At 39.1% G+C, this 17,207-nt stretch overlaps 1 protein-coding gene and 1 non-coding gene across 2 annotated transcripts; one reads left to right on the forward strand and one right to left on the reverse strand.

Moving 5' to 3' along the window:
- The first annotated feature begins 3,555 nt into the window (after positions 1-3,555).
- Positions 3,556-16,202, forward strand: LOC114411219. Its single transcript, XM_028374969.1, has 3 exons — positions 3,556-4,726; positions 14,974-15,562; positions 15,713-16,202. Exons 1-3 carry the CDS (start codon positions 3,556-3,558, stop codon positions 16,200-16,202), a joined length of 2,250 nt encoding a protein of 749 aa, XP_028230770.1.
- LOC114413951 lies at positions 7,274-7,380 on the reverse strand. Its single transcript, XR_003667089.1, has one exon. It is a non-coding gene; the product is annotated as a small nucleolar RNA R71 (small nucleolar RNA).
- Positions 16,203-17,207: the final 1,005 nt, after the last annotated feature.

Below are 17,207 nucleotides of genomic sequence, written 5' to 3' on the forward strand. Positions count from 1 at the left end.
TGTGGAATGGTCAACAATATTTTATATCATTCATAGACGATTACTCCAGATATGCATACTTGTTTCTTATACATGAAAAGTCACAATCTCTGGATGTGTTCAAAACATTTAAAGTTGAAGTTGAAAATCAACTCAACAAAAGAATAAAGTGTGTCAGATCTAACCGTGATGGTGAGTATGGAATCGTCCCACAGTACACCATGCCGGGGTCACCTAGAAAGAATGGTGTGGCTGAGAGACGAAACAGAACTCTTAAGGATATGGTAAGAAGCATGATTTGTCATTCTAACTTACCAGAGTCACTCTAGGGAGAGGCACTAAAAACTGTAGCTTACATTCTAAATCGAGTGCCAACCAAGGCAGCTGGCAAAACACCTTATGAGCTTTAGGTTGGGCAAAATCCTAGTCTGAAACATTTTCAGGTATGGGGATGTCTAGCTGAGGCAAGGCCTTATAAGCCAAATGAAAGGATATTGTACTCCCGAACAGTGAGCAGCTACTTTATTGGTTATTCTGAAAGATCTAGGGGCTATAAATTTTATGATCCTAAATTAAAGACAATTTTTGAGATGGGAACCACCACATTCTTTAAGGATATTGAGTTTGGGGGGAAGAATAAGGTTAGAGACTTTGTCTTAGAGGAAGAATCAGTAACAATTCCAAAACTGATTCATACAGTTGCTTTTGATAAAACAAATTCCGAACCTCTACAAGATATTGTTATTGAATCCCCCACTTAAGATAATTTGGTCATTCATGAAGAACAAACTCAAGATCCTCAAGAACCTATGCTTCATGAGCTAGTACCTTTGTGGAGATCTACAAGAGAAAGGAGCAGTGCTATTCCAGATGATTATGTGGTATTTCTCCAAGAACATGAGGAAAATAATGGTATGATGGAAGATGACCCAGTCAACTTCCATCAAGCCATGCAAGATTCCAACTCAGAAAAGTGGATTGAAGCAATGAATGAGGAGTATAAGTCCATGCAAGACAACAAGGCTTGGGAACTTGTCCCATTACTAGAAGGTGTGAAACCCATTGGTTGCAAATGGATATTTAAGACCAAACAGGATTCCAAAGGTATTGTGGAGAGGTATAAGGCTCATATTATGGCGAAGGGCTATACCCAAAAGGAAGGGATTGACTTTAAAGAGACTTTCTCTCCAGTTTCATCGAAAGACTCTTTTAGGACAATCATGGCTCTTGTTGCACATTATGATTTGGAGCTTCATCAAATGGATGTCAAGACGAAATTTCTCAATGGCAACATTGATGAGACAATTTATATGGTGCAACCAGAAAGCTTTGTGTCAGGAGACCCAAAGAATATGGTTTGCAAACTAGCAAAATCCATTTATGGACTAAAACAGGCATCTCGTCAATGGTACCACAAATTTCATCAAGTAATTCTCTCATTTGGTTTCGAGATGAATCTTGTTGATGATTGTGTGTATCACAAATTCAGTGGGAGCAAGTACATTATCCTAGTCTTATATGTTGATGACATACTGCTTGCCACTAATGATATAGGCATGTTGCACGAAACCAAGATATTTCTATCAAGAAACTTCGAAATGAAAGATCTTGGTGACGCCTCCTTTGTATTAGGAATTCAGATACACCGAGATCGATCTTGGGGTATTCTAGGATTATCACAAAGGAGCTATGTTGAAAAGATACTTAAAAGGTTTGGCATGCAGGAATGTAAATCCGGGGATACTCCAGTTGCTAAAGGAGACAAGTTTAGTCTCAAATAGTGCCCAAAAGGAAATTTGGAAATTCAGGAAATGTAGAAGATTCTCTATGCATCAGCTGTAGGGAGTTTGATGTATGCCTAAGTATGTACGCATCCGGATATAACATACATAGTTGGGTATTAGGCAGATATTTAAGCAATCATGGAATGGATCATTGGAAAGCAGCTAAAAGATTTATGAGGTATTTGAAGAGAACAAAGTATTATATGCTCACATACAAGAGGTCAGATCAAAATTGGAGATCACTGGGTATTCTGACTCGGATTTTGCAGGATGCCCAGATAGTTTGAGATCCACTTCAGGTTACATTTTCATGTTAGCCAATGGTGCGGTTTCTTGGCCTAGTGCCAAGCAAACCCTTACTGCTTCATCCACTATGGCGGAAAAATTTGTGGCATGCTATGAGGCATCAAATCATGGAATATGGCTGAGAAATTTTGTCACGGGGCTGCAAATTGTGGAAGGAATTGAAAGACCACTTAAATTATATTGTGACAACAAATCAATTGTATTGTATTCTAACAACAATAGGAGCTTGACCAAGTCGAAGCATATTGACATCAAGTTCCTAGTTGTTAAGGAAAGGGTACATAGTGGACAGATTTTCATAGAACACTTAGGGACAAACTCCATGATAGCAGATTCTCTTACTAAGGGACTTCCACCCAAGGTCTTTCATGAGCATGTTGCTCACATGTGTGTTTTATAGTTCGAGGAATCTTTGGTTTAGTGGGAGTTAGTCACTTTTATGTATTTTATGTTCTATGTTAGATTTTATGTATGCATACATTGACTTTTGGATATATTTGGTTATATATATATGGTTTATTATTCAGCTGTTACACTTTGTGTATTAAGGTTATTAAATGATCTAATTGAGGTAAAGTAGGACCAATTGAAAATAGACGTGTACGGACCACCTTCACGTAATTTTCATGCTACACATTTCATGATGAGTCTATGTCATTTGATTTTGTCAGCATTAATGATCATTCATGGGTTTAGTTTTGATTGATACAGTGAAAACTGCTTTGGTTCTACATGCGGATGCAATCAATGAACAAGATTTTTAGAATATGCTCAAGGCATGTAATAACAAATGGGAGATTGATAGCAATTTTGGGTCATACATATATATATCACATAATTGAATGAGTTAGAACCATTATATAATTAACCAAAATATTAAAGTAGTCTAATCAATATAAAAGTATAAAAGGCTAATTGTGTAGATACCATAAGTGATATTATAATTTGATGAGGGACCAAATTATAATTGTCAAATTTGGGATAACTGAAGTTACCAATATAAGGGCTTATGGTCCCAGAGCAACGCGTACAATCCTCCTCGTCAGGACAAAAAAATTGAGAGAAAGAAAAAAAAAGGACTCTCTACAGTTGGAAGATCATAAAACACCAATGTTTATCATCATTTTCATTATGGCTAACCCAGATATGCTTCTGCATCTAGTTTTTATTATGATCTTGAGTATGGGAACATAAAGGGGTGATACGGGATATTCTTGTAAGTAAGTCAAGAAAGGGATGGGTAGTTAGAATAACAGAATAACAAACCTTCCCAAGGGGGGAGTGGTGAGGCATAAATAGAGATTGATTCCTCTGATTCAGGGGAGCAGAATTTGTAAACACTCTTGTATCTCAATTTCCTTTCTAATAAGATTCGAAGGCCGTTCTTTCATTGGCGTCCCTACTCTTCTTTGTAATTCTTCGAGTCTCATCCTAGAATTACCATAACAAGTGGTATCAGCCTGTAACCTTCCTAGCGTGACCAGCCATGGCGGATGCTACACATAATCACGTTCTTGAGCATGAAATTGAAGATCGCGTGGAGAATCGTCTCAGTTCCAAGATTGATGAAAGATTCATGGAGATGGCAGCTTCGATGCAGCAAACTCTTCATGATTCCCTGACACTGTCATTAGCCTTGTCGATATCGCAGCAAATGCATGACCTTATACGCAATAACAGTAAGGGTAAAACTCATTCTCCAACGGGGGGAAGCCCAATTCGAGGTGAGAGATCTTCTTATTCTTGCAGAACACGTCTAGCTAGAATTGATTTTCTGCGTTTCTCTGGTAGTGATGTTAAACAATGGTTAATCCAATGTGATACATTTTTCTCTATTGATAATACACTTGAGGAGTTTAAGGTAAGGTTGGTGGTGGTACATTTCGAAGGGAAGGCCCTTCAATGGCATAGCTCTTATGTGAAATCTGTAGGATTGCAGAACCTACCACCTTGGTCAGAATATACAAGGATTTTAATTGAAAGGTTTGGCAAAGTATGTGATGATCCTATGGCTGAATTGATGCAATTGGGGCAGAAGGGATCGATAGGGGAATACCATGAAGCTTTTGATGATATTGTAGCTCGCTTGGATTTGAGTGAGGAGCATAGGCTAAGTTGCTTTTCGGGGGGGGGCTTAAACAAGAAGTCCAGAGTTCGAATGTTTCAACCAAATTCTGTCCGACGGGCCTTCACATTAGCAAAAATGCATGAGGCAGCAACTGTGCATGGTTCTGTTACAAAATCTTGGAATAAACAGTCTAAACCTGAGGTTTCTTCTAAACCACCATTGTTACCTACACCTCCTAAAACTATTTCCAAGACACAAGATATACCCAAAATAAAGCAGCAAGCCTCTAAAACTTTAACCCCTGCGTATATGAGTGATAGAAGAGCAAAAGGGTTATGTTATTTCTGTGATGAACCCTTTACGCCTGAGCATGGTTTGAGTCATAAAACACTGCAGTTGCATGTGATGGAAGTGGATGAGTTACAGGAGGGTGCAGAGGAAGAAGTGTTGCTTGAAAACTCAACGGGGTCCAGCTCTATAGATCCTCAAATTTCTGTCCATGCCCTCACAGGAATTGCCAATTTCCACACCATGCGTGTGACAGGCTATTACCAAAAGAAGCCTCTCCATATGTTGATTGACAGTGGGAGTGATGTGCCATCATTTTCTTCTATTTTCTAAAACCTTTTTGCACCATTTTAATTATTGATTGGTCTTAATTGTCAATTAATTAGGCAGTTTTATTATTTGGGCTCATTTAGCTAATTTGATGTTTTTAATCTAATTTCAGGAATTAATGAAACATTGGGCTTAATCCGGATTTTAGTTGTGGACTTGAAGAGGGCAAATAAAGCAGCGCTTACCTTAGTTAATTTCTAATTAGGAAATTTCGCAATTTTATTTTATGTTGTTCAGTGTTTATTTCGTTTTGGGCCAGAGTATTGTAATAGGGCCCAGTGACTTTGAGTGACTCTTTTTAAATTGCTACCTTGGGATTCGTGCAAGGCATTCTGTTATGCTATTTTCATTATTCAGAGCTTTGGTTTTAGGTTTTCACGTTTTTCTGTTCCCTTGTTACAATTTTCGTTCTTAATGCAAATTTCCGTTTTCTGCTTCTAATTACGAGTTCATTCGTGCTTCTTTTCTACTTTCATTTACGTTTCTGTTCATGTTTCATTTGCGTTTTCTGTTTGAATCCATGGAAGGCTAGATTTTCTGGTGTTGTTTCCTTTTGAGGACGAAGCCCAACTCTCTTTGAGGTTTCGCTTGTAATGTGGTTTCCTGGCAGTTTTCCCTTCACCAGTTATCCCAATTTCGTGAATATTAATCAGTGCACGCTTCGTGTTCAATTAATTGCCTCTGAGCCTAACTTGCATTCATGCTTAATGGACGAAGGTCTAACTGGTGTATGTGGTGCCTAATCACGTATTGAAAATCCTAAGTTGATTTTCGCTTAGTAAATTGAAATAGGGTTGGATTAAGTGGTTGACTGTTAGGGACGAATTCTCCATAACCCAGGATAAGAGAATGGCTTCTGAATCAGAGGAAACAACCCGTTTTTAATATTAGTAGTTTCGTATTCCAGTTTACTTGTTCTGCTCTTTAATTACCAAACAACCAAACCCCCCCAATCGTTACTGCTACTGCAAGTATATTATGAACATTTGGTTTGTCACTGCTCGTTGGGAAACGACCTAGGATCACTTCCTAGTTACTGCATTTTCATGTTTATTTGATTCGGGTACGACCTCGATCAAATTTGGCGCCATTGCCGGGGAGCAGTGTCCAAAGGTTCATAATAGCTAGCTAGTGTTGTGTGTTTAATCCTTTCGTGTTTTATGTTTAAATTGTTAGTATTGTGTTAGTATGTGTGTTCGTGTTGTTTAGTGTCCTGGTATTTTGTTTAATGTGTGTTCTGTTTCAGTTTTCCCATTAAGCGTTTCCCCTGTTTCAGTCTTGGGTGTTTTGCTGTGAAGATTGTGCTTGCGGCAAAAACAGAGTAGTAGTAGAAATCAATTAGAGACGGATTTTAGCGACCACCCATGCTGAATTATTTGAGATTTTTTGTTTTAGTAGCTAGGGTTGTTATTTTTGGCTGAATTTTTTTGTGATAACTTCTTTTAATCCATATTTTGTGGGAAAAATAGCTAGAGCCTTTAGTTTGGTCAGATTTGAAAGTTCCAAAAAACTAGCAAATTTTGTGTTTGTCAAAACTTCAAACGGCCATAACTTTTGCTCCGGTTATCAGAATCGCAATTATTATATATGCATTTGGGGTAGAAAAATATTTCCTACGCCATGGCAGCCGGCCTATGGCCGGCTGAGGTCTCCATCGTCCAAAAAAAGCGATTCTGTCAAAATTTTTTTATTTTTCAAGTTTTATTCACTTATTTTTCTTAACCTACCATTTTTAGCTTTCATAGTTAGACTTTGAATTTTTGTCTGAAATTTTTTGTGCTATCTTCTCATCATTTTATAGGGTTGCTCACAAAATTTCAAGTCATTTGGATATCATTTGAGGGTAGCTGTAGTTCAAACCTACACCTTTATTTACATGACAAGGCAACTAGTTGTGTGCATGCTGAATGTAGTGTATGACTAGAGGCAATCCATCTGACTTACAACCCTTTGATCCTGAGATAGATAGGACATTTCATAGATTAGTTAGGCATCATTTTATACCTTTTGATCATTCTGAGCATTCCATAACTGGTGAATCTGTGCATTCTATTATTGGTGATTTTGAACATCCTGATCTTGAGCATTATAATTTTGAGCATTCTGATTCTGAGCATTCTGATTTTGCACATTCTGAGAACATGGCACAACCTCCACCTCGTGAGAGGACTCTAAGGGAAATGGCTGCACCTAATTTCACCTACGAAAGCTTGTGCATCCAATACCCTGATGAGGATGTCCCATATGTTCTTAAAACTGGACTGATTCATTTGCTTCCAAAGTTTCATGGCCTTGCAGGTGAAGACCCGCACAAACATTTGAAAGAATTTCACATTGTCTGCTCCACCATGAAACCCCTAGATGTTCAAGAGGATCACATATTTCTGAAGGCTTTTCCTCATTCATTAGAGGGAGTGGCAAAGGACTGCTGTATTACCTTGCTCCAAGGTCCATCACGAGCTGGGATGACCTTAAGAGAGTATTCTTAGAAAAATTTTTCCCTGCTTCCAGGACCACAGCCATCAGGAAGGATATCTCAGGTATTAGACAACTCAGTGGAGAGAGCCTGTATGAGTACTGGGAGAGATTTAAGAAACTATGTGCCAGTTGCCCCCACCATCAGATTTCAGAACAACTTCTTCTCCAATATTTTTATGAAGGACTCAGTAATATGGAGAGAAGTATGATAGATGCTGCCAGTGGTGGAGCCCTTGGAGACATGACTCCTGCTGAAGCCAGAAATTTAATTGAGAAGATGGCCTCCAACTCCCAGCAGTTTAGCGCCAGAAATGATGCCATAGTCATTAGAGGAGTGCATGAGGTAGCTACAAACCCATCTGCATCATCTGAAACTAAGAAGCTTGAAGGCAAACTGGATGCATTGGTTAACTTGGTAACCCAGCTGGCCTTGAATCAGAAATCTGTACCTGTCGCAAGGGTTTGTGGTTTGTGCTCCTCTGCTGACTACCATACAGACCTTTGCCCTTCCATGCAGCAACCTGGAGCAATTGAGCAGCTTGAAGCTTATGTTGCAAATATTTACAATAGACCTCCTCAACCTCCACAGTAGAGCAATTATGACCTCTCCAGCAACAGATACAACCCTGGATGGAGGAATCACCCTAACCTCAGATGGTCCAGCCCTCAGCAACAACAACAACAACCTGCTCCTTCCTTCCAAAATGCTGCTGGCCCAAGCAGACCATACATTCCTCCACCAATCCAACAACAGCAACAACCCCAGAAACAGCCAACAGTTGAGGCCCCTCCACAACCTTCCCTCGAAGAACTTGTGAGGCAAATGACTATGCAGAACATGCAGTTTCAACAAGAAACCAGAGCCTCCATTCAGAGCTTAACCAATCAGATGGGACAATTGGCTACCCAATTGAATCAACAACAGTCCCAGAATTCTGACAAGCTGCCTTCTCAAGCTGTCCAAAATCCCAAAAATGCCAGTGCCATTTCATTGAGGTCGGGAAAGCAATGTTAAGGACCTCAACCCGTAGCACCTTCCTCATCTACAAATGAACCTGCCAAACTTCACTCTATTCCAGAAAAAGGTGATGACAAAAATTTACCTAACAATTTTTGTGTAGGTGAATCTTCTTCCACAGGTAATTCTGATTTGCAGAAGCAGCACATTCCCCCTCTTCCATTCCCTCCAAGAGCAGTTTCCAACAAAAAAATGGAAGAGGCAGAGAAAGAGATCTTGGAAACGTTTAGAAAGGTAGAGGTAAACATACCTCTGTTGGATGCAATAAAGCAAATTCCAAGATATGCCAAATTCTTGAAGGAGCTGTGCACTAATAAGCGGAAGCTTAAAGGAAGTGAACGAATTAGCATGGGCAGAAATGTCTCCGCATTGATTGGTAAATCTGTTCCTCAAATTCCTAAAAAATGCAAAGATCCAGGTACATTCAACATACCTTGTATTATAGGGAATAGTAAGTTTGACAATGCCATGCTAGATTTAGGAGCCTCTGTTAGTGTTATGCCTCTGTCGATTTTTAATTCTCTATCTCTAGGTCCCTTGCAGTCAACTGATGTGGTAATTCATTTAGCTAATAGAAGTGTTGCCTATCATGTTGGTTTCATAGAAGATGTCTTAGTTAGAGTTGGTGAACTGATTTTCCCTGTTGATTTTTATATCTTGAATATGGAAGATGGATTTTCTCAAGGATCAGTTCCCATCATTCTAGGCATACCCTTTATGAAAACTGCTAGAACTAAGATAAATGTTTATGCAGGCACACTGTCTATGGAATTTGGTGACATAACTGTTCATTTTAATATTCTGGATGCTATGAAATACCCATCTGAAGATCTTTTTGTATTTCGTGCTGAAATAATTAACCATGTTGTTGATGAATACATGACTGATCTTTATTCTAATCTGCATGCCTCTCACTCTTCATGCATTGAGTCTGAAATTGTACTTGATCATATGTCTGAATTTGATGCTGAGAGTGAATCTGAGAGTGATATTGATTGCATGTCTGGTGGTGGTGTTTTACCTCTCGAGATTGATTTTATAGAGTCAGATAGGACTAACCATGTTTCAGGAAGTACACATACCTCTGACTTTCTTTATGAGGTAAAGGCTGAGAAACCATCTCCTTCTACCACTGTCCAGCCGACCACACCAGAATTGAAGCCTCTGCCATCAAATTTAAAATACGCTTACTTGGATGATAGCAAGAGTTTTCCAGTGATTATATCTGCCTCCCTTGTTGATGAGCAAGAGGAGAAGTTGTTGTCAGTTCTCAAGAAGCATAAGAAGGCTATAGGCTGGACCCTGGCGGACATTCCTGGTATTAGCCCATCCACATGTATGCATCGAATAAATTTAGAGGATGGAGCTAAACCAGTAAGACAACCACAGAGAAGACTCAACCCGGTGATTCTTGATGTAGTGAAGAAGGAGATAACCAAGCTTTTGCAAGCTGGAATCATTTATCCTATCTCCGATAGCCAATGGGTGAGTCCCGTCCAGGTAATCCCGAAGAAGACTGGCCTCACAGTGATCAGAAATGAGAAGGAGGAGCTGATTCCTACTCGGGTGCAGAACAGTTGGAGAGTCTGCATTGACTATAGGAGGCTGAACCAGGTTACCAAAAAGGACCATTTTCCCCTGCCATTCATTGACCAGATGCTTGAACGCCTAGCAGGTAAATCCCACTATTGTTTCCTTGATGGTTTTTCTGGTTATATGCAAATTACTATTGCTCCTGAGGATCAGGAAAAGACCACATTCACCTGCCCCTTCGGCACTTTTGCTTATAGGAGGATGCCTTTCGGCCTGTGCAATGCCCCTGGTACCTTCCAGCGGTGCATGATTAGTATTTTCAGTGATTTTTTAGAAAATTGCATAGAGGTGTTTATGGATGATTTCATTGTATATGGATCCTCTTTTGATGGTTGTTTGAATAGTTTGGAAAAAGTTTTGAATAGATGCATTGAAACTAACCTTGTTCTAAATTTTGAAAAATGTCATTTTATGGTTGAGCAAGGTATAGTTTTAGGCCACATTATTTCCAATAAGGGTATTGAAGTAGATCCTGCAAAAATTTCTGTTATTTCACAATTGCCTTACCCCTCTTGTGTGCGAGAGGTGCGATCTTTTCTTGGTCATGCAGGATTCTACAGGCGCTTTATAAGGGATTTTAGCAAAGTAGCCCTTCCACTGTCCAACTTGTTGCAAAAGGAGGTGGAGTTTGACTTTACTGACAGATGCAAAGAGGCTTTTGATTGCCTCAAAAGAGCGTTGACTACCACCCCCATCATCCAGGCACCCGATTGGACAGCCCCTTTTGAGCTTATGTGTGATGCATCAAATTATGCATTGGGGGCTGTCCTTGCTCAGAAAATTGATAAATTGCCCAGGGTGATATATTATGCTTCTAGGACTTTAGATGCTGCCTAAGCAAATTATACTACTACTGAGAAAGAGCTTCTAGCCATAATTTTTGCTCTTGAAAAATTTCGATCTTATTTGCTTGGTACTCGCATTATTGTTTATACTGACCATGCAGCTCTAAAGTACTTGTTGAAGAAGGCTGATTTTAAGCCTAGGTTGATCCGATGGATGCTCTGGCTCCAAGAGTTTGACTTGGAGATCCGTGATAGGAGCGGAGCACAAAATCTAGTTGCTGATCATTTGAGTCGGATCGAACGTGTCTCTGATGCAGATTCACCTATTCGGGATGATTTCCCGGATGATCATTTGTATATATTGTGTAGTATTTCTGACTCTCTTTCTACTCCCTGGTTTGCTAACATTGTCAATTATTTAGTTGCCTCTATTTTTCCTCCCTTAGCATCTAAGGCCCAAAAAGATAAAATTAAAAGTGATGCTAAGCATTTTATTTGGGATGACCCCTACTAGTGGAAATTGTGCAGTGATCAGGTCATTAGACGGTGCATTCCAGATCATGAGACTGACTCAGTCCTGCAGTCCTGTCATTCTTCCGCACCGGGAGGTCATCTGGGTGTTCAAAGGACAGCTCGCAAAGTGCTTGATTGTGGTTTTTATTGGCCCACCATCTTTAAAGATGCGTGGAAGATCTGCAGCACTTGTGAGCAGTGTCAGAGAGCAGGAAATACACTTACATGGCGACAACAAATGCCTCAACAACCTATGCTATTTTGTGAGGTGTTTGATGTCTGGGGTATAGATTTCATGGGTCCTTTTCCTGTCTCTTTTGGTTATGTTTACATTCTCCTTGCAGTTGACTATGTTTCAAAATGGGTGGAAGCCAAGCCCACTAGAACTAATGATGCTAAAGTTGTCGCAGACTTTGTCAGGTCTAATCTGTTTTGCAGGTTTGGAGTACCTAAAGCAATTGTTAGTGATCAAGGAACCCATTTTTGCAACAGGACAATGCATGCCCTGCTTAAAAAGTACGGGGTGGTACACAGGGTATCCACACCATACCACCCCCAGACCAATGGACAGGCAGAAATTTCTAACCGAGAAATCAAGCGAATTTTAGAGAAGATTGTGCAGCCAAGCAGGAAAGATTGGAGTACCAGGCTTGATGATGCTCTCTGGGCACATCGAACTGCCTACAAAGCACCCATCGGAATGTCTCCTTATCGGGTTGTCTTTGGAAAGGCATGTCATCTTCCAGTGGAAATTGAGCACAAAGCTTACTGGGCAGTGAAGACTTGCAACTTCTCTATGGATCAAGCTGGTGAGGAAAGAAAGTTGCAACTGAGTGAGTTAGATGAAATCCGCCTAGAAGCCTACGAGAATGCCAAGTTCTACAAAGAAAAGACCAAGAAGTTCCATGATAGCATGATAGTTAAAAAAGACTTCGTGGTTGGGCAAAAAGTGTTATTGTATAATTCTAGGCTTGGACTCATGAGTGGTAAGTTGAGGTCTAAGTGGATTGGTCCTTTTGTTGTTACTAATGTTTTTCCTTATGGTATAGTTGAGATCAAAAGCGACTCCACAAACAAGAGCTTCAAGGTCAACGAACATCGACTTAAGTCATTCCTCACGAACCCTTCTTTAGTGGACGTAGTGGTGGAAGAGACTTCCTTACTCCACCCTACTCTTCCTCCACCATGACTTAGGGAGTTTTTCTTTTCCTATCTCCTTCTTTGCTTTTATTACACTTGTCCGATTCTCTTTGATGATTTAATTGTTTTTAATCTTTTAATTGTGCTACATTGAGGACAATGTGTTGTTTAAGTATGGGGGGGGGGGAGTGTTCTTTGGTTTTGCTAGTTTTGTTGGTTTTGTTAATTTGTTAGTTGTGTTAATTTGTTAATGTTGTTAGTTTCGTCAGATTTTTAGTTTAATATTTTGGGTCAATTTTGTGTGCACGTACGACTTTGCATGTTTTTCTTTGAATTATAGGATATGTTCAAGAAATGGGTAATTGTTTTGAAAATAAAAGTTCTTGACATTTTGTGACTTGAAATCCTTGATTTTTCTCTACTTGTCATGATAGTTTTGAAAGCTCAATTTGAAAGTGATGATTTTACCTTTGTGAGAATTTGAGCCATCCATCATCATAATCATTTGGTGTGTTTTTCCCCATTGATTGCTTGCACAATAGCCTTGGCTTGATTCTTGTTGATGCATCCTAATTCACATGCATATTTGGAAATGATTGAGGCAATTTTGTTCTTATAAGCTTCTAGCCAAATGGACTTACCTTGAATTAATTCCTTTGATAGCCCTTTTGAGCCTTGTTTCCCTTTCCTTGTTTTGAAGCTCACTACAAGCCTTAAGTGAAAAACCATGATATCACCATATCCTTAAGGAATTTTGGAGCTTTGGAATTGTTTTGGGAATAAGTGTGGGGGGTTTTTGTTTCATTGGACAACTTGTTTTGTTGGCTATGCTTCATGATGTATTTTGGGCCACACTTGATGTACATTGTATATTGGTTAAATGTTGGACATGCTGAATGAAATGTTGTTTCTCAAAGGCTATAGAGTAAAAAAAAAAAATTCGAAAAAAGAAAAAGAAAAGCAATAAAGTTGAGTGAATAAGATCTTAAATGGCACAAGAATGATGAAACTCTTGGTTCTACTCTTCATGTTTAAATTTTATCTTTACTTCTTTTTATTTTCTTATTTTTTTTCTTAATATGCACTTATTCCCCTTTGCTCCTCTATTCCTTTGGGATTTAGCCACTTATTCCATATTTCTCCATACCTTGTCCTTGGCCCCATTACAACCTTAAAAGACCTTTTGATCCTCATGTGCTTGTGTTTGTGGGTTGATTGTCAATTTTAGAATCTTGCCAAGTCTATGCGGTGTTTGCTTTCATGGGTGCTTTGAGGGTAAATAGTAGCCTAGACACTTGAGAGATAAAGTGTATATCTTGTGAGGCTTTATCACTTTTCATTCTTGAGCTGATTAACTATTTTGCCATGATTGGGTTGCTTGGATGATTTTCATGAATGTCTTGACTTTTTGGATCTCCTTATGTTAGATGTTACCCATTCCTTTCATTCCTTGATGTTCATTGAGAAATATATGAATGTGTTTGTTTGTCTCTCTTTGATATCCTTGGATTTTGTTCTTTGTTTCATTTTGCCCAGGAGTGCAAAAGGCTAAGTATGGGGGGTTTTGATGTGCCATCATTTTCTTCTATTTTCTAAAACCTTTTTGCACCATTTTAATTATTGATTGGTCTTAATTGTCAATTAATTAGGCAGTTTTATTATTTAGGCTCATTTAGCTAATTTGATGTTTTTAATCTAATTTCAGGAATTAATGAAACATTGGGCTTAATCTGGATTTTAGTTGTGGACTTGAAGAGGGCAAATAAAGCAGCGCTTACCTTAGTTAATTTCTAATTAGGAAATTTCACAATTTTATTTTATATTGTTCAGTGTTTATTTCGTTTTGGGCCAGAGTATTGTAATAGGGCCCAGTGACTTTGAGTGACTCTTTTTAAATAGCTGCCTTGGGATTTGTGCAAGGCATTCTGTTATGCTATTTTCATTATTCAGAGCTTTGGTTTTAGGTTTTCACGTTTTTCTGTTCCCTTGTTACAATTTTCGTTCTTAATGCAAATTTCCGTTTTCTGCTTCTAATTACGAGTTCATTCGTGCTTCTTCTTCTACTTTCATTTACGTTTCTGTTCATTTACGTTTCTGTTCATGTTTCATTTGCGTTTTCTGTTTGAATCCATGGAAGGCTAGATTTTCTGGTGTTGTTTCTTTTTGAGGACGAAGCCCAACTCTCTTTGAGGTTTCGCTTGTAATGTGGTTTCCTGGCAGTTTTCCCTTCACCAGTTATCCCAATTTCGTGAATATTAGTCAGTGCACGCTTCGTGTTCGATTAATTGCCTCTGAGCCTAACTTGCGTTCATGCTTAATGGACGAAGGGCTAACTGGTGTATGTGGTGCCTAATCACGTATTGAAAACCCTAAGTTGATTTTCGCTTAGTAAATTGAAATAGGGTTGGATTAAGTGGTTGACTGTTAGGGACGAATTCTCCATAACCCAGGATAAGAGAATGACTTCTGAATCAGAGGAAACAACCCGTTTTTAATATTAGTAATTTCGTATTCCAGTTTACTTGTTCTGCTCTTTAATTACCAAACAACCAAACCCGCGCCCAATCGTTACTGCTACTGCAAGTATATTATGAACATTTGGTTTGTCACTGCTCGTTGGGAAACGACCTAGGATCACTTCCTAGTTACTGCATTTTCATGTTTATTTGATTCGGGTACGGCCTCGATCAGGGAGTACCCACAATTTTCTGGACATTGAGGTGGCCAAAAAATTGGGTTGCAAAATTAATGCTTTTGATTCCTTGAGTATGGTTGTTGCTGATGGTACACAGTTAAACGTGTCTGCTGTTGTTAGAGGATTCCAGTGGATAATTCAGCAAACCAAATTCACTTCTGATATGTTACTCATTCCATTGGGATGCTGTGATTTGGCCTTGGGAGTGGAGTGGTTGGTTTCCTTGGGTGATATTGTATGGAATTTTAATAAGTTGCAGATGGAGTTCTATGTTAAGGGAAGGAGACATGTGTTAAGAGGGGCCTCTACTGGATTAAAAACAGTTAAGAAGCAACAATTGGGGAAGGCTATGTCTACTGGTGTTCATTTGTCAATTTTGCAAGTATGTGATGGACAAATGGGTCTTTTGAACTCACTTACAACTCAAGTTGTTGATAAAGAAGTCCCTCCTACTCTTGCCAAGTTATTGGATGAGTTCTCTGATTTATTTCAAGAACCTAGTGGGTTACCTCCTCACAGACCTGGTCATGACCATCGAATTCCACTAGTTCAAGGTGTTGGTCCTATCAGTAAGAGACCATACAGGTATGCTAAACAGCATAAAGATGTGATTGATAAGCTGGTGTAGGAATCTTTGTCGACTGGTATAATTCAAAACAACAGTAGTCCTTTTGCAAGCCCAGTAGTCTTGGTGGGTAAAAAAGACGGATCATGGAGGTTGTGTGTGGATTATAGGCATCTTAACAAGCATACAGTTAAGAACAAGTTTCCAATTCCTTTAGTAGATGATCTATTGGATGAATTGGCAGGTTCTAGCATTTTCTCCAAAATCGATTTGAGGTCAGGATATAATCAAGAGAGAATGGATCCTGCTGATGTGTATAAGACTGCTTTTAAGACTCATGCTGGGCATTTTGAATACTTAGTGATGCCCTTTGGTCTCACTAATGCACCTGCAACATTTCAAGGGCTTATGAACTCAGTTTTTAAGGAGTCTTTGAGGAAGTTTCTACTGGTGTTCTTTGATGACATTTTGGTTTATAGTTGTTCATTGGAAGACAATTTGCTGCATTTACACAAAGTTTTGGAAACTATGAGGGCGAATTCCTTGTTTGCTAAGAGGAGTAAGTGTTATTTTGGGGTTTCTAAAGTAGAGTACCTTGGCCACTTCATTTCTAAGGAGGGGGTATCAACTGATCCAGCTAAAGTGCTTGCAGTAGAATAGTGGCCACTACTTCAAACCTTGAAACAACTTAGAAGCTTCATAGGATTAGCTGGTTATTACAGAAGGTTTGTCAAGGGATATGGTGCTTAACTAACATGCTTAAAAAAGATAACTTTATCTGGTCCGATGCAGCAAAACTGGCTTTTCAGCAATTAAAGAAGAAGCTTACTGAGACTCCAGTTTTGGCTTTACCCGACTGTTCAAAAACCTTTGTGGTAGAGGTGGATGCTTCAAGTTTGGGAATTGGAGCAGTCTTAATGCAAGATCACCACCCTATAGCTTACATAAGTAGACATTTGAATCATCAACAAAAGTCTTACTCTACTTATGAAAAGGAGTTACTGGCTGTGGTTATGGCTGTCCAAAAATGGAGACATTATTTACTGAATACTCATTTTATCATCAGAATTGATCATCGAAGCCTGAAATTCATTTCGGATCAATGGACTACGGCATTTCAGCAAAGGTGGTTGGTGAAATTAATGGAGTTTGATTTTTCAATTGAGTATAAGTAGGGACATGATAATGTAGCTGTTGATGCCTTGTCGCGAGTGGAACCAGTTGCTTGTCAAGCTCTCGCAGTTCATCAGGTGGTTTCAGAATTGGTGATAAAGATTAAAACTTCTTGGGATTCAGATCCTGCAGTTCAGAGGTTAATTTCAGAATTACAAGCAAACTCTAGTTCTCACAAACATTATTCTTGGAAGAATGGGGAGTTAATGAGGAAAGGAAGACTAGTTGTGGGTAGAGATGATGCTTTAAGACAGGATATTCTTCTGCATTTTCATGCTTCTGCTGCTGCCGGTCATTCAGGACGAAATGCAACTTTACAAAGGCTCAAATCTGTGGTCTATTGGAAGGGGATGAGTAAAGATGTTAGAGCTTTGGTTCAGCAATACAGTGTATGTCAGAAGTGTAAATATGAGACCAAGACTTCTCCTGGATTGCTGCAACCATTGCCTATTCCGGATCTAATTTGGCAGCACATTACCATGGATTTTATAG

The sequence above is a fragment of the Glycine soja genome, chromosome 5 (assembly GCF_004193775.1).
Source record: "Glycine soja cultivar W05 chromosome 5, ASM419377v2, whole genome shotgun sequence".
NCBI lineage: Eukaryota > Viridiplantae > Streptophyta > Magnoliopsida > Fabales > Fabaceae > Glycine > Glycine soja.

Coding starts and splice junctions, on each gene's coding strand:
- LOC114411219 (XM_028374969.1), top strand. CDS start 3,556: ATGGCGGATGCTACACATAATCACGTTCTTGAGCATGAAATTGAAGAT. Junction 4,727..14,973: donor TATGTTGATTGACAGTGGGA/GTGATGTGCCAT, acceptor GGCCTCGATCAG/GGAGTACCCACAATTTTCTG. Junction 15,563..15,712: donor ATCAGTAAGAGACCATACAG/GTATGCTAAACA, acceptor TGTGGATTATAG/GCATCTTAACAAGCATACAG.